The 22,471-nt window shown below is 40.6% G+C and overlaps 1 protein-coding gene across 5 annotated transcripts in view; it reads right to left on the bottom strand.

Annotated features, from left to right (window-relative positions):
- Positions 1-22,471, bottom strand: part of OSBPL3 (oxysterol binding protein like 3) — a 2,414,360-nt gene that overhangs the window by 1,248,905 nt on the left and 1,142,984 nt on the right. For all 5 annotated transcript variants that reach the window (XM_044066857.1, XM_044066855.1, XM_044066859.1 and 2 more), the window contains one exon: positions 9,631-9,886. In XM_044066857.1, the coding sequence (XP_043922792.1) occupies positions 9,631-9,726 (96 nt within the window). In that variant the 5' untranslated portion in view covers positions 9,727-9,886. The remainder of the gene's footprint in view (positions 1-9,630; positions 9,887-22,471) is intronic.

The following is a 22,471-nucleotide window of genomic DNA, read 5'->3' as shown; positions in this document are numbered from 1 at the left end:
AGGAAGATTAGACCAAGTGTTTTTCTGTGTTGATGTTAGAACTTTTCTACTGTATTATTTTAAGCAATTCTCTGATCTCTGAACTCTTGACTAGCACTGTGTAGTAAGAAGTGTTGTCTTGTGTTTTTATTATTTATTATTAAATATTTTTAAACTTTTCAAACTGTGGCTGTTTTGTGTAGAGAAAATTTAAGCTCTAGAGTGCATTGCATATATGTAGTGATACTGTACCAAGTCACTCTAATAAGCCTTGACTGTTCAGTCACACTTACCATTTGGATAATAATATCGCATAGTAATAATTGGACACCCTTTTAAGGGCCTTTGAGTAGCTGATAAATATTAGCCAGGTGGTGGCAGTGATTTCTACCGTATAATCTGGGTAAAAGGGGCACAGCTGGAGAACCTATGCCTGCCTTCCCCAGGAGTGTCTGTGTGGTTGTATAAACTCTTATCTCAAAGTGTGTGTGTGTGTGTGTGTGTGTGTGTGTGTGTGTGTGTGTGTGTGTGTGTGTGTGTGTGTGTGTCAGCTACTTGAGCAGGGACACGAAGCACTGGTTGGGCAGAGAGGGTGCTGGAGGTTTTGGCTTGCCCACTAGGCTGAGATCTGGACCCTATAGCTGTGCCAGTGGGGAGCCTTATTGGGGACCTGGAGAGAAAAGGAGAAACCAGCCCCAGACCGACTGTGATCTCTGTGCGCTCTTAAGGGAAATTGTACTATATTGTGTGTGTATTTATTATCCTTTCCCTATACGGATACCCCTCGCTGGTGTTAGCGGTGAGGATTGAGGCTCCTTGATTGCTGGGCCAGGGCACGGGTGTCACAGGAAGTACATACAAATTACATACAAACCATAGCCCAATGTATGTATAAAACTGCAAGAGAACACTATAACTTGCCATGACCCATTTTGTTGATTAAGCAGATATGTTAAAATATGATTTTATTGCTAACTAAAATTAGTCTTAACATTCAGAAGCTGGTGAGGATGTAAAAACTCTTCCTCATTTTCTATTTCCTTTAGTCAAAAACTGTAGAGAGTCAGAACACCAGTACTGCTACCCATACGGTATTTATGAGTTTCAGATTAGTAACCAAGAAGCTTGTGTAAGTTTGAAAGATAGACAGCAAAGCAAAATGTTATGGACTACTTTGCAGTAAGCAGTTTTAGTTGGTAATTTACTGGCAGAATAATTCACGACAGTTCATGTTTGGGGTAGACCTGCTAAACAAGTCCAGAACTGCAGCTAAGTCAGTTGCCTTCCAGGGCAACAAACCAAATGGCATCCCCAGCCAGAGTTGAGAGCCACATATCAATAATCATTCAGATGTAATCCTGTAAAAGACACTTGCTTCCAAATACCCCCCCCCCCAAAAAAAAAAACTTGTTAAACATATTCTCTTCTTTGATTTAGAGAAAAAAACACAATGGCTACAGTAATATACTTAATTTTGCTGCTGTTAGACACATATCCTGGCCATAACAAGCTATATCCTTTTTTATTCAACAGTGATCATGTAATGACTTTGTGCTTTCATAAGCAGCATACCTCTTCACTCCTACCATAAAAAGGCATCCATCTTCTTTATACAGCTCTCGTGGTTGCTTGTGAGTAACATAAAAGAAATGATGACCACAATAATTTATATTGACCTTATGCTATTGGACACATACACACACCCTCCCCCAAAATTAACTATTTCAATGACTGTTTTGCATGAATCATACAACTCCCCTTTGGTTTCATAAATAACCTGCCCCGAAAAGAAGACCCTTTCTGTACACATTTCTGATGTATGACTGTGAAGAAAGTGAATGGCATACTAGCCTAAGCAATGACTTTCAGCTTGCTATTCACAGATACACATACTCTTATGATGGGCAGATCATGAAATGCATTTTCACATATGCTTTCTCTTGATAGCTCCCTCTAAAAGATAACCTGGAATAATGGACAGCAAAATGCTGGTTATGCATCACAGTTAATGTTCCTAAAAGTCACGCAGTCATCCTTACTCTAAACTGAAAGACAGATGATAGTAGAAAAACAGAAAACAACGAAAGCCAAATCATTATACTGTAATACATACATACATAATGAAACAGTCTAGCACTCATCTGTATGGAAGACATAACCTTAAATACTCTTCAGTGGTCAATGTAGACAGAGTGCCTTAACAGCAGGAATGACTGTATCTATGTATATATCTGCAGTCAATCAGATTAAATACATACATATATGATAGAAGCATGTGTGTTCCCCAGACATCATACAAACATAAGACAAAAACAACACTATAGTACAGACTCACTAATGTGTGAGGCGATGAAGGCATGACAGTGTCATGCAAACAACTGCAGTGTTAATACACAATATTTTGCAGCATGCACGTGTTGTCAAGTTGGCATGTGTATTACGTACTCCTCAAAAGAAAGATCTCCATAGTCATTTGCATATAGGTCATGTAACCCCATAGTAAAGAACATATCTGCAGGCAACTATTACTGTACATAATGTGCTGTCAGCCATACTCATGGCCACAGCATGATCAGATGTGCCCCAAAATTACAATATCAAGCTGATGTGAAAAAGTTTCTAAATTGAAATGCGAGCTATGTGCACTCCTGTTTCAGGGCTATGAAACAGAAAGATGACAATGATATATCTGGATAACACATACAAATAATGCATTCACTGATACAAAATTTCTGTAGGTATACCCCATTTAATTTGCAAAATGGTTACTCTTAAATGGAGTATATACTACATGCATGAGTTTTCATCAGTTTTATATAACAATTCCATAAACATTGCTACAATAAATGTAATAGTGATATAAGCAGCATTCATCACAGTCACTACTGATCTTTATATATCGAGGATACACAAAATGACCTGTATGCAATAATTGTGCAGAGTTTAGGCCATGTGTGCTATTCACGTGTGTTCTATCTGTACTGTACCACACACTGCATGCAGATTGATATGGTATATTTTTCAGTGATGCTAAGTAACAAAAGTGCTAGAAATACTTGCGATACAACTAGCTCATGTAACTGTGAACACTTTTACCTCGGTAATCATAATCAAGATGAAATGGTCATTAATCTTAATATCAGTTAGCATTAAATATTAATATAATCAATTAACCATAACCTCAGTGTCATGCCCTTTCTGGAAAGGTCAGACCACAAAGCAGTCTCCTTCGAAATGAGAATGAATTCTGTAACCACAGCAAACTCTCTAAAAGCTGGAAACTACTCCAAGGCAAACTACCTTTTATTAAGTGACAATCTGTCAAAATTTCAAGCACCACCAAACCAAGATAACACAGCAGCCTAGAAGCTCTGCACAGCCACGTCAATGACTACACAGAGGTTGCTGTGCCTATCAGAAGTAATCCCAAATTGAACTAAAAAAATATCCCAGTGGAATCAAAAATGCAATGGGTGGAGCAACTAAAGAAAAAGTCATAGCTAAAATTAGGAAGTATAACACCGAAAGAGTTAAAATTCTTTTATCAAACTTAATAATCTAAGAGGACTAATTAAGTCCAACAAAGCAAATTTTGAGTAAAAGACAGTGTTCCAGGCCACAGACAACCCTAAGGCTTTTTTTTAGCTCTATCCGAAACCTCAACAGCAGCACACAACAATGGGATGAACTGCTGGTAACCACTTTCATGGAACTATGAGATATAGCAAATCTGGCAGACAAATTCAGCTCCAACTTTACACCCAGCCCCCCCCAGGAAATACCATCTAATATAAGCCCTCCAACACACACACACACACACACACACACACACACACACACACACACACAGGCATAAAGCATAGCAATACTAGTTTTACACTGATTTCAGCTAATACAGTAGAACAAATTGTATGACGTTACTTCTACAATAATTAATCAGTGACTTGTTTCGCACTGATTAAACAACAGCAACTGGAAGTCACTTTTACCTACAGATGGCCATGCAACAATTACAGTCAGTTTAATAACCATGTATACCTCAAATGCTTGAATGCACTAAAAAATGTCATTAACAACATCACAGCAATGTATGTCAAGTCTGTTTCATACAAACACACACACACACACACACACACACACACACACACACACACACACACACACACACACACAGTGATTACCACTGAACAGTCCATCTTGCTTCACATAAAAGCACACTAGTCCTACAAAGGCAGATTAGTGACTGTTAAAACTGAGCAAATGAAAAGAGTGTCAGGTTTTATCCACAGACAATGCCATCCCCTCCCAGTTAAAGCCACATCTGTGAATATGTCATAGGGATGGGGACAGGTACAGGGAAAGGAAAAAAATAAAGGAATGAAGGCAGTTGTAGGTTGACTAAAGAAAAAAAATTACTGAAAAAAAAAAGAAATCGCTACAGCTATGAGGATGATTGTGGTACAAAAACAGGAGAAAACACAAATTTGGTAATGCAGCTGCACTATGGTTAAAAAGCAAAACACCAAGAAAACAGCCTGAGAGTCGCAGGCCATAGCCTAAATCCACCACTACACACAGATATCCACCACTGTTATTTGTTGCAATATAAATCCATATATTGCAACACTAATACAACCTGGCATATTGTTTGTATGAGTGTATTTTTCTTCTTTCTTGAATTTAAGTTAAGTTTGCACATATATATCGATCACTATTACTGGTATAATGTAATAAGAATGAAATGCTGTATACCATGGATTGCAGTGCGAGTGCAACCCTATTCATTCTATGTAAATATGAATTTTATTTTGTTCCTTTTGTCTTAGCAGAGATGTTTTCTATCTTTACAATCTCTGCAAACTGATGGGGTTGTATTACACAGTCAAACTTTTCTGGTAATCGAATGCAATCAATCAAACAATAAATAAATACACTGTTGAAAAGTTTTGAAAATCTGCTTCAAAGAAGTACAGAACTATACATTTGACATCTAACTTTTAAATATGTCATAAATGAAACATGTGAACCCACAGTGAATATAATTTCCATTCCACAGCAATTTGCATAGAGAAATCACTGAGATAAATCACTGAGATCCCTATAAAAAATGAACCCCACATCACTGAACTGAATAAATGGCTGAAAAAAAGGCTGAAACTGAAAACACAAAGCACCACAAACCAAAAATGGTGAATTTGAGCCTGAGAAGACAAGTTCTGAAAAATATAGTGTGTATAGCAGTACAAATGTAACATCTCACACACCCTCAAAACATAATTATTCTTACTGACATCACTTAATACTGGCAATTATTGGAATACTCACATTTGTCTAAAAGCAGACCATGTGCATTAATCTTGTAGCAGAAGTGTGGAAGGCAGAGTGCACCATAAGGGAGATGCAGGGAGTTTGCGCTCCTGCATAAACATGGACACAGATATTTGAAAGAGTAAAATGTCAGTGAGCAGCACCTTTACATGCCATCGTTTGTGGTCTATCAATTTTTAGTAATTGTATTTTAGAATACTTTTCATAGTAATCTTTTGATTATCAGAACATAGGAATTGTACAGTTCAAGTGAGGTGTGGTTCAATCTTGTATAGTACATCCATATTTGAATTTAAAATATCTATCCCATACCCGTATAGTCAATGTGAATATTTAAAGTGTCTGCTGTTACTAAGCAACAGATCAGGACCAATAACACAAAGCAATACAACACATAAAAAACATGTACTCTGGAAAGTGCTACAAAAGTAAGGGGTCACAGTGTTGCTATGCTCCCTACATCTAAAAGCTGTGTCCAACTTCTCTGCCTTAAGTCAAATATATTCAAGGTGAACAAAGGTTTCCACCAGAGGTGTGTGCATCATCTTCTGTTTGTGGTCTGCATGGATAGGATATCAAAGAACAAATATGGGCACAACAAATGCATTTTTGTTATTTGGAGATGATGACGTCTTCTTAAACTCAATTAAATATAATCCTCATTGCAGTGATTTGTTTCTCAGTATGAAGCATGCATGATGATGATAATTATCTCCAAATCACAAGTCACATAATCAGTTCTGGAAAAGAGTGGATTGCTCCCTGCCGGAGAAAGAAAATAGCTAATTCATATGGAGGAGGTAAGTATCTTGGGATCCTGTTAATAAATGAGAGTGGAGGTTATTGGGAAGTTAACAACTCACATACGGAAGTATTTAAGTTGCTAGAAGCACCTCAAGATTGGGCAATTTGTTATTTAGACTTCTGATTTTAAATATGGCTACTTTGATATGGTCCAAATGCTGGTGGTTTTATTAATTAGGTTGAGAAGCACAGCAGCTGGACTCTGCCATAGAAAAAGGACAATTGGAGGCACCAAGAGTTTTGGCCAGCAGGCGGAGGCCATGTTAGAGAGGCAAGCCATTCTTTACGAAAGCAAGTAGCCTTGTCAAGCATTTTTATCCCAGACTGACACATGCTATGTATATCCGTCTCTCTCGTTTAAAGAAGTGTCGTGGGTTACAATTTCTCTTAAAAAAATATATAACGGGGGAGATCATGCCAACAGTTGCACCTTAACATCTGATTTTACTCCTCATTCCTTAAGCAAGCTAGTTAATCCAGATCGAATATGGTTCATTCAGTTACCTCTAATAACCCACTTGCATACTGCTTCTTACTGGAAGTGTCTATCAGAATTAACCTAGGCTGAAGAAGAATCTTATACCTTGTGACATGCAAGGAACTGATAAAATATCACCACCTTTTCCATTAAGTATTTCAGGACAGAAGCAGAAGTGGTATTCCTTTCTGTAACATGTAATACTGAAACGCTCTTCAGTTATTACTTTTGTGAACTAAGATTACCATCTCACGTATCTGTTACATGTGGACATTATTATTAAGTGACATATAGAGCTAACACAGCATTACTGGCATACGGGATGGTTATGCTTAATTACCTTTGCCTTAAGTGTCTGTAATAACCTTATAGAGCATGGTGATTACGCTCCAACATTCAGAAAAAAAAAAACAAATTAGTTAAGCACTAGAGTGGTGCGAGACTTGATTTTAACAAATGTTAAATACACATTGCTTAAGTTGTTAAAGTCTAGACTGATTCTACTGACCAGCAAATGATAACATGTCCCTGACTTCCTGTTACAAACTTTAGAGAGTTGCTAGAATAACAGGATGTGTGTTCGCCTGCACTTATTGAAGGCTATCAACTCAGACTCAAGTATACATCATTATTTTATGAATTTACTCCTAAATAATTTGTCTGATAACCACAGACTTATGAGGTGCAGACCAAACATGTGAGGCAGAAATCTGGACAGTTGAAAAGTTTAAAAGGTCAGTGTAAACAAAAAGGACTGTGTTACACTGCCTTTTTGACAGAGCTCGCTAAGTGCTTTATGGCTCTGAAAGCTGACAAAACACTTAGCATTTTTTTTTCTTTTTAACTGTAACTAGTAGTACGGTGGTGGTGCTGCAGTAGCGTTGTCGCCTCACAGTAAGACGCTGTCCGGTTCGATTCTCAGCTAGAGCATCTTCTGGGTGGAGACATGCGTGAATGGGCGTACCTTCATTGAAAGTTGTGCATCAGGGCTGGTAACTCAGCACGTAAAAATCAACTACCAATCATTAGTGGACCGGAGTTCTGCTGTGGCGACCCCTATCCGGGAAAAGCCGAAAGACACAACAACAACTGTAACTGGTAGTACATGGAACAGATAAAATTTGCTGCATTACAGAAAATTATGATCAGGTAGCTGATTCTAACCTACTGTGTGTTCTGGACATGGATGCCAAGAACCAACTCTTCAGCTTCACTCTCGAGGTGAATTTCTTGCCATCCATGTCTTGAACACATAATAAGTCAATTAGGATTGATGACCAACTTAGCATCCGCTATATTATGCACTATGTTTTTTCTTACTTCCTATACACAGCTAACAACAATTTCTTATTACAACACATGTCCATCTCTATCAGCGTATAATATCTATTTTACAAGCAGTTATAATGTCAGGAATTTCATACTAGTCACATTAGGTATTGAAGTACTTCATTCGTGAGTCACCATGATGAGTAAATTTAACCAGCAATTCATAGCCAACGCTAGACAATGCAATGTAGCCTTTGTATGGAATAAAAATAACAATGCTTAGTTCGGTATCTCTAGCTAATTTATTCTGTTATTAATTTCTTATTGTGAATGTTGGTAAATAAAAAAATGGTAGGCCCTAAATATAAAAAAAAAATACTTGGCACCAGAAAATTCGAAGCCAATCATGTTTAGCAGAGTATAAACAACAAATTTTTCAAAGCCGCGGTGGTGCAGCAGTAGCATTGCCGCCTCACAGCAAGAGGTTCTCCCGTTTGATTCTCGGCTGGAGTGCCTTCTGTGTGGAGTCTGCATGTCCTACCCATGGTCGAGTGGCGTTCGAAAGACGTGTCTGAATGGGCATGCCTTCGTTGAAGGTTAGGCGTCGGGCTGGCACCTCGGCACCGTAAAAAGTCTACTGTCAATCATTAGCGAACCGGAGTTCCGCTGTGGCGACCCCTACCGGGAAAAGCCGAAAGAACAGCCTTACAGGCTGAATTTGCTGTGATGTGGCCTGCAATGCCTTCAAACTTCAGCAATTCAAATGATTAATTTGTTAAATGTTACGGAGATATAAGGAAGTATCTTGAAGGGCAGTTGCTTCCCTCACATGCACAAACACACACATAGGTGGGAGAATGCAAGTTGTACTTCTTTGTTTTTATACCAAAAAAGAAAACAAAAGGGTCATCTAACTGTGTCTTTTCATGCTGCAAATATGTTAAACAACGCTATAGCACTAAATGCTTTTGTCAGTTATATTGCACTGTATTAGCATGTTGCATGGAAAAAGTGCACATTTTTGCTCAGTGAAACAACCACAATGTATGAACTGCTCAACATTTAGCATGTTTCCAATTCTGATGCAAATCAGGTGAAAGGTAAATAATTCTACAGTTCATTTGGTCTTGGCATATGACTGCCTGCTATTCCTTAGCTATAGTGGAAATTTTTCACTTTTTTAACTCTGTCATACCACACCTATTACATTGAGTTTCTATGATGCCCTGCTTTCCAACTGTACTGTTTTTAACTTTGTTAGCCAGCTAGATGGACAGCACCAAGGACCCATTTTTAGCTGCACCCTGAGCCCAAGATAGGAATGGTACAATACAGTGAAGCAATAAAACACTGACAATTTACACATTTTGGGTTCACCACGGCTACCCAGTTCATTCCAACTAAGTATTATCCTTTTTCAACCAAAAAGAATTGTGAAGATGATATCAGTACTGTCAATGTGAGATGGATATATCTAACCCAAGTGCTGGGAAAAACATTTCATATAATTCACACCAGCCTTGGGACCCTCATGTGCCTGGGGGGAGGGGGGGGGGGCAGGGATGAATGAAAACTCAGAAAATATATCATGGATCAGACTCACTAACTGTAAGACCACAGGAGAAAATGTAATACTAGGCATGGTCCACTATAAATCCAGTGAAATGAAGAGAAAAACAAAAATCTCAGTATGTCTTATGAAATGAAATAGAAATCTCAGATTAGTTTATGGCACCATTACTTGACAGATTAAGAAAACAGGTGAGCCATACCTGTCGAATACCGTGCTTAGAAGAACTGCTGCTTATGCTTCTAGAGGGAGTCACTGTTTTCTGTGATGATCCCAGGCTCTTCTCATCTGCATTCATGATGGCTGGTGCAAGAGCTGGAATTCTGCCCAAATGTAATCAGATCACCCTTAAGAACAGGAGGCACAGTATAGCTCAGTAGTGGAAGATGACAAAAATGGATAATGATGGTTTTTCAGGTACGCTACTGATGGTCCATTTCTCATGCTAGCCACTCTGCCTGCAATGAATAACACACGAGACAAAGCCTTAAAACTTTTGAAAACTTCCAGTAAGGTGCTGAGATGACAAAATACAATTTATGCTATTAAATGTACTTTAGTTATAACTATCAAGCAAGACGATGGTGGGTGTATTACAAAATAACACAGCATAATTTCTTCTGCTATTAGGAAGTGATAAACTTGGTCAAGATGGTAAATAACACAATCAGCAAATTAATTTTCTTTATAAGTAAAATAATTTTAAACTAACAGCATAAGTTAAAAACAGATAGGATATATCATTTTAAAATCATTACAAAGCTATCAGGTGCTACTAGGTATATCATTTACTGGTCTGTATTTTGCACATACTGGAAGTAAATAAAACAAAATTAAGCAAAGCTGTATGACCATTTACTAATGGGTAGTAACAGCATGCACAGTGGTTTGTACTTGTCAAAGTAGCAGTCACTAGTCAAAAATGTACAGACTGTCATTACACCAGGAATGTTGGATGTAGAACAGACTAAAACTTGAATAAAAATGATCACTGCATGAAATTATTTGCCCTAAGGATTGTACAAACAAACTGCATTAGAATGAGAACCACAGACCTAAGGAAAATGGAGATCAACTCACTAAAACCAATGTGATTTGCAGTGCAGTAAGAAAACAGGTCAACTAAATCAGGAAACATACAGAGTTAAGAGGACATTAAAAAATAACTTTTCCATTTAAAATGAGTAAGTTTCATACAATGAAAGAGGTGTGTGTGTGTGTGTGTGTGTGCGTGCGTGTGAGTGAGTGAGTGAGTGAGTGAGTGAGTGTGTGTGTGTGTGTGTGTGTGTGTGTGTGTGTGTGTGTGTGCATGTGTGCGTGCGTGTAGGAGTGGCTGCAGACATTTCTCAGGAAGTAAAACGATGTTACCAAACATCTTCAGCTGAAGACATTACATTCAAGATGTGCTGCAAATAAACGACCATGTTTTGTTCTAATCAGTACGATGTAAATTCCCAATGTTTTAAGTGGCCAAATAAAAAACAGCTCTTAAGTGAGTTTTGATTTTTTTCTCCTACATATTCAAAGTATCTATTTAATGACATCTTTGGAAACTTAGCTAGTAAAATGTAATTTTACAACTTATGTATAATTTGTTCATTTCTGCAATCTGTTAATTCTTAAAAGAATAAAATACAAAATATAAATTTAACTAAACAAAAGAGGAGCCAAATAAAAAGTGCAGAATTAGTTTAAACATTCGACACATTATGAACTTCCTACTATAAACACATCAGAGCAAGTTTGTAAACAATTTGAAAAAAAATCCTTGCTAATCGCTATGTAGTTTTGTATCCAGAAATACAATAAGATAGTATTACTGCAATGATAACTGCTACATTGCTACATTACTTAAAACATGCAAACTGCATTATTTTCAAGTTCCCACTCCTGTTTGCCTAAGAACAGGCTATGAGCAACACATTGCATGGAATGCTCAGAATGCATTAAACATCACCAATGAAACAGGCACAAACAATTTATATTTAGTAATAAAAATATTTCATGTTTGTACATAAAGTGTATAAAAACAAGGTACCCCTTGCTGGAGTATGGTATATTTTACTCATACTGATGTAAACAAGCCATGACAAACTCTAGTAAGATGTATTGCTTAAACATTCTGCTAAAGGAATTCATTTCACAGACTGATGGCATAATTATCCTTCAGATGGAGCTGTTAACACTTAAATGGTATAGTTCACAAGTTAAGACAACTGAAAATCTAAGAGTTCTTGGTTTGAATTTCTGAAATTTGACAATTTCACAGGAAAAGGTTTGCCAAATGAAAATCAAACTTCTAACTTTCACAAATATAAAATAATTTTATTCCAGATGTTTATATTAGTCCCTCACTTTAGGTACTATAACAATGACATTCACCAACTGCACTCAAAGACTGAATTTCTCTACCACTGCTCAGTGCCAGTGCATGTCATCAATGTGGTGAGATCTTGTACCGAAAATATCTACAACAGGAGTCCATAAGACTGAAATTGGGTAGAATTACAACCACACTTTTCACCTAATTAATTTGGCACTCAGGTTAAGATGCAAAATTGTGAGATGGAACTACTTGCCCAGGGATGCATCATCATCCCTTTTGGGGAGAATGATGTCTTTACAAATTATCACATTGATAATAAAGCATTAAGCACGCAATCAGTTGTGAGGGACTTGGGAACCCAATATGATAGAAAACTGACTTTTGACCACCATATTGCCTCCATTGTATGGAAAGCTTTCTACATGGCCCACCTCACTAGTAAGGGTATCTCATAGGTTCATAGGTAGGTAACTAGGCTATTTGCCCTAGGCCCTATACAAGCCTAGCCAAAAAGGTACCGTGGCTTTCGGCACCCAAGAAAATTATTTTCCTGTGCCCCTGTCGAGCAGAGCTCCAGAGGTGATCCCCAGGGTGAATTTCCTACTTCCTATCCAATCATCAAGATTTTTCTTAAAGAGTGCTAATGAGGAGCTTTGTTTGATATAGATAGGTAGTTTGCTCCAGAGTATGGGAAGTCTCTGGGACAGGAATCTATCCCTCTAGCATGTTCTGTTTATTGTGGTGAAGAGGTTTAGGTCCCTAGAGCATGTAGCTTGGAGGGATTGGTATTTCTTTAAGTGGAGCATGCCCAACAGCTCTGGGTTTGACACAGCTTTGTATGTTAGGCAGAGATCGCCTCTGAGTAAGCGATATGCGATGGAGTAAAGCTGGAGTTTTTAGACACTCTGCGTAGGGCATCTGTTTGAGGCCAGTAATCCTCTTTGTGAGGTATTTCTGCAGCCTTTCCAGTTATTGTACATGTCTTGTGAGGTACATACCAAAAGGGGTGTTGTACTCTATAATGGGTCTAATGAGTGACGAGTAGAGGGGAACAATTAACTCCTTTTTTCCTGGATGAGAAACCTTTTGTGATGAGGTGTGCCATGTAGAAGGATTTCCTGACTACTTTGACGATGTGATTATCAAAGGAGAGACTACTGTCCACCTGTGTCCCAAGGTCTCATCACACTTTCCATGTTAAGTAGACTACCACCTATGTGGTAGCTCATAGGTACAGAGTTTTTACCAAAGGGGATGACAATACACTTTTTGGCACTGAGCTTGACGTCATGGCTTTGATACCAGGCATCCGTCTCCATGAGGCCCTTTTGTAGGACGTCCACATCATTAGGAGTTTTGATTATGGCTCCTAGTTGGCAATCATCTGCAAACTTCATTAGCCAAAGGCCTTCTGTGTTAGCCTGTACTTCAGAAAAGTAGATACCAAACAGGAGAGGACAAAGGACTGAACCCTGTGGTACTCCACTTGTCACTGGTCTGAAGTCAGATTTGGAGTCTGCTACTTTCACAGTGTGGATTCTATCAGTGAGCCAGTTGGCAACCCATCTTGTGACATAGGGATTTATACCAAGTTTAGTGAGTTTATCTATAATTCCAGAGTGAGGGATGGTGTCAAAAGCCTTGGCGAGATCTAGCTAGGTTGTGTGAACCACCTTACCCTCATCTATGGCTTTGGTGACTGCTTCAAAGAAGTCTATCAGGTTTAGGAGGCATAATCTTCCTTTTACAAACCCAAATTGGGTGGGGTCTGGAGTTTGGAGATTATCAATGTCTTTGTTTATAAGTTCCATGATGATACGTTCCATGGCCTTGCACACTAAGCTCATTAGGCTAATGGGGTGGTAGTTCCCGGGGTCCGGGGTGGCGTGGCTCCCCTTTGTGGAATGGGATAACCATCACTGTGTGCCATTACATGGGCACGAAGCCTGAAGTGGAGCTATGATTGAACATGGTGCTTAGGTGGGGTGCCAGTTCATTCTAAAGTTCATGTAGAACGTAGCCTGGGATGTTGTCAATTCCCATGGCTGCTGTGTTCTTGGCTTTGGAGAGTGTGGTTTTTACCTGTGCAGCCGTGATTACAGGAACTTTGCATGGAACTTTGCATTCTTCCGGTATAGAGATGGGCCCTTTAGGGGGTGAGAGGGGGGTAAAGTTAGCACTGAACCTATCTTCCAGGATGTTGGCAATATCAGTTGGTTCTGTATATTTAGTGCCATTGTGCTGTAACTCAGAGCAGATCTGAGTGTTGTCATTGAGATTCTTGACATAGCTATAGAATGCTTTGTGGTTGTCTTTAGAATCAGTGGTGATTTTGTTTTCGTAACTAGCTTTGGAGGATTTTTATGAGGGATCTCAGCTTCTTACTGAGGCTGACCAGGGAGTTCCTCCAACCATTGGATTTTACTCTTTTTTGCAACAGTTTCTTTCTTCTGTTGTGGAGTTTGTTTATGGCAGGGGACCACCAGATTGGCTTCCTTTTTTGGAGGATAGCACAATCCATGCATCCGTGTAAGTGCTTATAAAGTGCATTTGTGTAGGATTCAGCAGTCGTACCTCTATTGTCCATCTGCATGGGTGTCATGAAGTTTGCCACTTCTGTCTTAAAAAGCGTGAAGTTGGCTTTGGAGAATTTTTTTACAGTGGTTTCCCTCATGGGAGGTGGAGGCGGGATGTGGATGTCTAGGGTGATTAGCTTGTGGTCGGATTTGACCAACGAGGAATTGACCTCTGGTGTGGAACATCGGTCACCCATGTTGGTAATGACCAGGTCTAGGATACTGCTGCCCCTGGTAGGGGTGTGGATAAGTTGATCCAAGGCATTGGAATTGATGAATTCCAGAAAATGTTGAGCAAAAGAGTTGGCACATGAGTAGTTTTCCCAGTTAATGGTGGGGTAGTTGAAATCGCCCATTATTAGGGTGTTGGGTTGTACCCTAATATTTTCCAGTGCATCAAGAAATGAGGAGTGGGAATCCTGGGACATGGTGGGGGATCTGTAGCAAGTTACAATTTGGATTGCGGTCTTGCCTAGAGTTAGTTGCACTTGGATAATCTCGGATACATTATGCTGAGCAACTAGCCTGGAGGTGTGGATATCCTTAATGAATATAGACAAATCTCTGCCTTTAGTGTTTCGATCCAGGTTAGGTGGCTGAAAGATGTGGTATAAATTATAGCCTGGTAATGCAGGGGTGCTCTCTGGAGCCTTGAACTAGGTCTCTGTCACTGCACAGATGTCGATGTTCTCTATTTTAAGGAGTGCCTTGAGGGAATGCATTCTGAGGTTTAGACTTCTAGCATTGAGTAGCATTACCCTCAGATTTTGCTTGCTTGTACCTGTTAAGGTGGAGAATTTGTCATTTGAACCTTGCCTAAAAAAGGCACTATAGGGGTGGCAAGAGCCTTAGCCAGTATCCGGAATGCCAAAGGCGAGAGGTGCAAGCCATCTCTGGCAAAGCATCATAGTCTGTCGATCATGTCATCCCAAGCAGACAGATACTAGATCTCCTTAGTATGACACCAGAAGCTTAGCCAATTGTTGAAGTCAATCATTTTGTCCTTGTACTGCGGTATTATTCTGGGTGATGGCAGGATGCTACTCAGGGCTAGGGTCATACCTGCCTGGGCTACAAGATTGGAGAGTTCCTCCATGTCTCTTTTTATGTAGTCCAGGGAGGTACGTCTCAGGTCATTCACACAAACATGGACAAATGACAGAGTCATATTTGTACTTGTTGTGGAGTGACTTGAGTGCGTGCGTTATATAGTGGATCCTGGCACCTGACAGGCAGCTGACAGTAACTTTCTCCTTGTTTAGCCTGGTGAGTGGAACATCAGTGTGCCTGACTATAGAGTCACCTATGACTCCCCCTTTTGTGGAACAGATTCCCTCTGCACGTAAAGCAGAGTATCTCATTAATCATCCAGGGACAAGGTGGTCATAACATCCCTGTATTCTTCCCTTATAAGATCGATTATTGAATACAATGCCCCTTTCAGCATGTACCTCACAAAGAACATGCAGCAGCTGTTGAGACCACACAGATTTCTCACACTGAGAATCCAGGGCCTCTAACATCTACCCTACACAGATAGGCTAAAAGCCCTGTCCCTCTACTCAGTCTCCTAAAGACTCCTCAGAGGTGACCTCTGTCAGGCATACAAAGCAATCTCAGAGCCCGCCCTAATGGGACTGTTACATATCCGCAAGTCAAGCTTCACTCAAGTAACCCACACGTGCAACCTCAGCCTGGTCTGTGACATCAACAGGACTTGTTGGCGGGACAGATTTTAGTCCCAGAGACTCCCCCTTTTGTGGAACAGACTCCCTCTCCACGTAAAGCAGAGTACCTCATTAACCCTTTTTAAGTGCAATCTGGATAGCTGGATGGGGAACAGAAAATACACCCCTGGGATTCCATCTATGTCCCTGCTTGACAGTGGCATAGGGTGCTGACTTGTTGGAACATGTGCCTTCTAAGGGCCTCAGGGTCAATAGACTGGTAACTTGCTATGATCCTAAATGGACAAAACAACTGCTAAAATTATGAAACTATATTCAACAAACTGGATTTTGCGAAAAGGATGGACATGGCTGTGGTGAATACGTATTTTAAGAAGAGGGAGGAGCATAGGGTGACGTACAAGAGTGGAGGAAGATTCACACAGGTGGATTATATCCTATGTAGAAGGGCCAGTCTGAAGGAGATTGGAGACTGTAAAGTGGTGACTGGGGAAAGTGTAGTTAAGCAGCATAGAATGGTGGTCTGTAGGATGATGTTGGTGATCAAGAAGCAGAGGAGGAGTGTGAAAGCAGTGCCAAGGATTAAATGGTGGAAGTTAAAAAAGGGTGATTGTGAGGTGGAGTTCAGGGAAGAGTTAAGACAAGCACTGGGAGGCAATGAAGAGTTACCAAATAGCTGGGAACTACAGCAGAGCTAGTAAGGGAGACTGCTAGGAAGGTGCTTGGTGTGACATCTGGACAGAGGAAGGAGGACAAGGAGACATGGTGGTGAAATGAGGAAGTACAGGAGAGTATACAGAGGAAGAGGCTGGTGAAGAAGAAGTGGGATTGTCAAAGAGATGAAGAAAGTAGACATGAGTATAGGAGATGAGGTGCATGGCAGAGAGAGAGGCGGCGAAGGCTAAGGATAAGGCATATAGAGAGTTGCATGAGAGATTGGACACTAAAGAGGGAGAAAAGGACCTGCACCGATTGGCTAGACAGAGGAACAGAGCTGGGAAAGACATGCATCAGGTAAGAGTGATAAAGGATAGTGAGGGAAATGTACTCACAACTGAGGAGAGTGTGTTGAGTAGATGGAAAGAGTACTTTGAAGGGCTGATGAATGAAGAGAATGAGAGAGAGAGAGAGAGAGAATGCTGGATGATGTGGGGATAGAGAATCAGGAAGTGAAGCAGATTAGCAAGGAGGAAGTAAGGACAGCTATTAAGAGGATGAAGAATGGAAAGGCTGCTGGCCCAGATGACATACCAGTGGAAGCATGGAGGTGCTTAGGAGAAATGGCAGTGGAATTTTTAACCGGATTGTTTAATGAAATTTTGGAAAGTCAGAGGATGCCCGAGGAGTGGAGAAATAGTGTTTTGGTACCTATCTTTAAGAATAAGGGTGATGTGCAGAGCTGCAGTAACTACAGAGGGATAAAACTGATCAGTCACAGCTTGAAGTTATGGGAAAGAGTAGTGGAAGCTAGGTTAAGAAGGGAGGTGATTAGTTATCAGCAGTATGGTTTCATGCCAGGAAAGAGCACTACAGATGCAATATTTGCTCTGAGAGTGTTGTTGGAGAAATACAGAGAAGGTCAGGAGGTCATTGTGTCTTTGTGGACTTAGAGAAAGTACATGACAGGGTGCCTAGAGAGGAGTTGTGGTACTGTATGAGGAAGTCGGTAGTGGCAGAGAAGTATGTAAGAGTGGTACAGGATATGTACAAGGGTAGTGTGACATTGGTGAGGACTGCGGTGGGAGTGACAGATACTTTAAGGTGGAGGTGGGTTTACATCAAGGATCAGCTCTGAGCCCTTTCTTATTTGCAGTGGTGATGGACAGGTTGACAGATGAGATTAGACAGGAGGCCCTGTGGACTATGATGTTTGCAGATGACATTGTGATATGTAGTGAGAGTAGGGACCAGGTTGAGGAGACCCTGGAGAGGTGGAGATATGCTTTAGAGAGGAGAGGAATGAAGGTCAGCAGGGCTAAAACAGAATATATGTGTGTAAATGAGAGGGAGGGTAGAGGAATGGTGAGGATGCAGGGAGTAGAGCTGGTAAAGGTGGATGAGTTTAAGTACTTGGGATCAACAGTTCAGAGTAATGGTGTGGAAGAGAGGTGAAGAAGAGAGTACAGGCAGGGTGGAATTGGTGGAGAAGAGTGTCGGGAGTGATTTGTGACAGACTGGTACCAATAACAATAACAGTGAAAGGGAAGGTCTACAAGAGGGTAGTGAGACCAGCTATGTTATATGGGTTGGAGACTGTAGCATTGTCGAAAAGGCAGGAGTCAGAGCCAGATGTGGCAGAGTTAAAGATGTTAAGATTTGCACTGGGTGTGACTAGGATGGACAGGATTAGGAATCAGTATATTAGAGGGTCAGCTCAGGTTGGACAGTTTGGAGACAAACCAAGAGAGGCGGGATTGTGTTGGTTTGGACATGTGCTGAGGAGGGATGCTGGGTATATTGGGAAAAGGATGCTAAGGATAGAGCTGCCAGGTAAGAGGAAAAGAGGAAGGCCTCAGATGAGGTTTATGGATGTGGTGAGAGAGGACATGCAAGCAGTTGGTGTGAAAGAGCATGATGCAGAGGACAGGAAGAAATGGAAACAGATGATCCGCTGTGGCGACCCCTAACCGGAACAGCCAAAAGAAGATGATGATGATTCAACAAATTAAACAAAATGAACAATTTTTGCATCTTTCAATAATTCTTGGCTCAGTTTTTTTGTAAAACTTTACCCTGGAGTCCTCTCTTGAGACCCAAGCTACTGTCAACAGCACTATAATATCTCAATTGACGTTTTCTCAGTTGTAGTCCAAAAATAATCTTCAGGGAATGAATTGTGGAATGACAGTTCCACAACTTATGGAGGGGGGGGGGTTAACTATGAAATGCTGAAATTTTACTCAGAAATGACTACGTTATGTCCATTTCCTAAAACCTTCACAGGAAACAATATACTGGCATAACACACTTACCTCAGTTTGCAATCAACTTCCAGGTAAGAAAGGTGTATAGTATCTACAGATAGCAAGTCATTCTGGGAGGGTGAATGGGGGTGGCTCGTCGAAATGGCTAAGATGATGATGTACAACACTTCTGCATTAAAGTATATTAAAATACACAAAACATAAAAGATTTCTAAATTCAGAGACATGACGGTAGGGGAGCATATATCCCTGGTGGCACTAACATGGAAAGAGAAAGATTAACAAGAGGCATTTAGATGGGAGATCAGGAGGGATTTGCTGACATAAAAGAGGACTATTCTGTAAATATTAGAACACGAACAAGCAGAAACCTATTTCTTTGTTTGAGACACTTGCTACTAGAAGAATGGATTACCCTGGTGCCACAAATGCAGTGCCTTAATCTGAAAGCAATGGTACCGCCACTGACTTTGTAAAGGGGTTTGAGTGGGAGTAGATACTACACTGCGCAGATGAGGTTCTTTAGTTTGTTTTTTTAATTTTGGAAAACTCTGCTTGATGTTTGTATATTCCTGTGAAGTCATTGTGAAAAGTTGCAAACTTGACTAGGGCAGATGGTGCTCTTTGTTACTGGAGAAAGGTATTTCATCCAAAAGCCCTGTAGTTCAGGGTTTGAAAAGTAATAATGCAAAACTTCAAATAATTGATTTACAAGTCTGAAATTGCTTACAGCCAGACATGCATGGCATCCCCCTTTGCTTTAGAAGATCAGGAAAAGAGAGATCTGTTTTCACCTGCCTCCTATAGAACAAAATACTGTCTCATGGAAAGAAAGCTCTGGGACTAAGCCATTAGTTCTTCTGCACTGACTGGTATGCTGCTACAGAACATGAAGCCCATGCACTTCAACAAAGTGGCCTCTTTCTGTGATGTCTAGCACCCTTTCATATTGGATTTTAGATCTCCTGACTGAGTAAAATTTAAAGAACCCCTCTCCCACTTCCAGCAGTTTAAGAGAGGACTGCCTAGACTGCAGAGTGACAAAATGAGGCAAAGTCCTTTTACTGAACTTCAGAGCAAGGCTGACGGTACAAACTGGATCAGCACTTTGTAGGTCTTCTAGGTGACAAACTTACTGTCTGCCTCATGTCTTCAGAATGAATGGTTTAGTTGAGGAAGGAGGGAGTAGTGTGACCGAGATCCTTCTTCTACACTGCAGACCCCATCCTTCTTCTATACAGTTGAAATGATATCTGGAGTTGGACCACAGGATGACTGGAGCTGGACCACATCACTGCAGTCCCCATCCTTCTCCTATACAGGTGAAATGATGATTGAAGCTGGACCACAACACTGCAGTCCCCATCCTTCTCCTATACAGGTGAAATGATGACTGGAGCTGGACCACAACACTGCAGTCCCCATCCTACTCCTATACAGGTGAAATGATGACTGGAGCTGGACCACAACACTGCAGACACCATCCTTCTATACAGGTGAAATGATGACTGGAGCTGGGCCACAACACTGCACACCCAATCCTTCTTCTATACAGCTGAAATGATGACTGGAGTTGGACCACAACACTGCAGACACCATCCTTCTTCTATACAGGTGAAATAATGACCAGAACTGGCCCTCAACAGTGTAGATCCCATCCTTTTTCTATACAGGTGAAATGATGACCAAAGCTAGATCACAACACTGCAGACCCTCCTCCTTCTCCTATACAGGTGAAATGATGACTGGAGCTGGACCACAACACTGCAGACCCTCATCCTTCTCCTATACAGGTGAAATGATGACTGGAGCTGGAGCACAACACTGTAGATCCCATCCTTCTTCTATAGAGGTGTAATGATGACTGGATCTGGAGCACAACACTGCAAACCCCATCCTTCTTCTATACAGGTGAAATGATGACCGGAACTGGACCACAACACTGCACACCCCATCCTTCTCCTATACAGGTGAAATGATGACTGGGGCTGGACCACAACACTGCAGACCCTCATCCTTCTTCTATACAGGTGAAATGGTGACCAGAGCTGGATCACAACAGAGCAGCTGGTTGATAAAGCATCCAGAATAGCATTAGTGTGTGTATCACTAAGTGACGTAGGCATGACACATGCTGTCCTGTGATGGCAGATATCAATGACTGCAGTCTCCGTCATCACATCTGCAGTGTCAGACATACAGAAGGCTACACAAAATCCTACCAAAGATGTAGTGTTAAAAGGTTTCTCTGTAACCTGATGGACAGCTTTTCTATGGCTTGTTTGATGAAAGTTAACACATGAAACAGATAAAACAAAAAGAAGAATAAAGGCTTACAGTCCAACATGGCAAATAAATGAATCATTTTTTCATAAAAATATTCACAGGCTTTCACTCTGTCCTGTGAAAAGGCAAGTGCTAGGACTCTTGTAACCTAACTGAGCATAAACAAAGGAATATGGTTTGGAATACTAAGAAACAAGAACTGTCAGTTTAGAGGATCACATGTACTAAATACCAGCTTTCTTAGAAGATGAAGAACCAAAGCCCACAAAATGTGCATGCCTGCTAACAAGTTCCAGTATTAGAATAACCTAGTATTCCTATTCTCTCTTCCCCACAAGAAATATTTAATTGGTTAGTAGTCACTAAGTGGTACACTTGATTCAATAAACATAATTCAAATGCAAAACTACTGACTGCAGTTGTCCTGTTCAGCAAAAACCCACAACTGGGTGTGGGTATCAGGATTATAAGATGAGGAAGGGCTGTACTGCCATTAATGCCTGTAGCTCAGATACCCTTCTTGCTGAAGTGATTGCAAGCAGGAAAGCAGTTTTCCATGATAAGTACTGTAATTCTGCTGTTGCTGCTGGCTCGAAGGGAGGGAGTGTCAACTTTTCTAGCACAAAGTTCAAGTCCCATGCTGGCAATGGCGGCTTCCTGGGTGGCTTTACATTTTTAATCCCTCTGAGAAACTACCTGAGCAGAGGATGTGAGAATACTGGAGGATCCAAGTTGTATTCTGCTGAAATAGCTGATGCATGAATCTTAATGGAAGAACCGTTGTGGAAGAGCTCTGCCAAGTATTCCAGGATGTTAGCTATGTTTACCAGTGACACATAATCTCCTTTTGCAGTACTCCAAATGAGATATCTTTTCCATTTTGCTGAGTAATTTTTTCTTGTTGAGGGTTTGCGAGCCTCCAAGATAATGTCTTTAACTCTTTGAGATAAATCTGGGTTATTTGGCCTTATGCAATGTTCCAGGCCATCAGCTGCAGTGTTTTCAGGTTTGGATGCAGGGTTTTGGAGTTGTTCTGTGTTAACAGCAAGGGAACTAGGGGCAGAGGCCATATTTGTTCCCGAGACATATTCCTCAGTAATGGGTACCAATGTTGCCTTGGCCAGTCTGGAGCTATCAGGATGATCCTTGGACGGTCTTCTTTGATCTTCAGTAGCACCTTGTGCATCAAAGGAAGAGGTGGGAATGCATATGCTGTCAGGTTTGTCCAATTGAAAGATAGGGA

Source organism: Protopterus annectens, chromosome 3.part1 (assembly GCF_019279795.1).
Source record: "Protopterus annectens isolate FY-2018-M chromosome 3.part1, PAN1.0, whole genome shotgun sequence".
NCBI classification, from domain to species: Eukaryota; Metazoa; Chordata; order Ceratodontiformes; family Protopteridae; genus Protopterus; species Protopterus annectens.
Note: the sequence above shows the minus strand (reverse complement) of the source record. Positions and strands in the feature narration are given on the sequence as shown.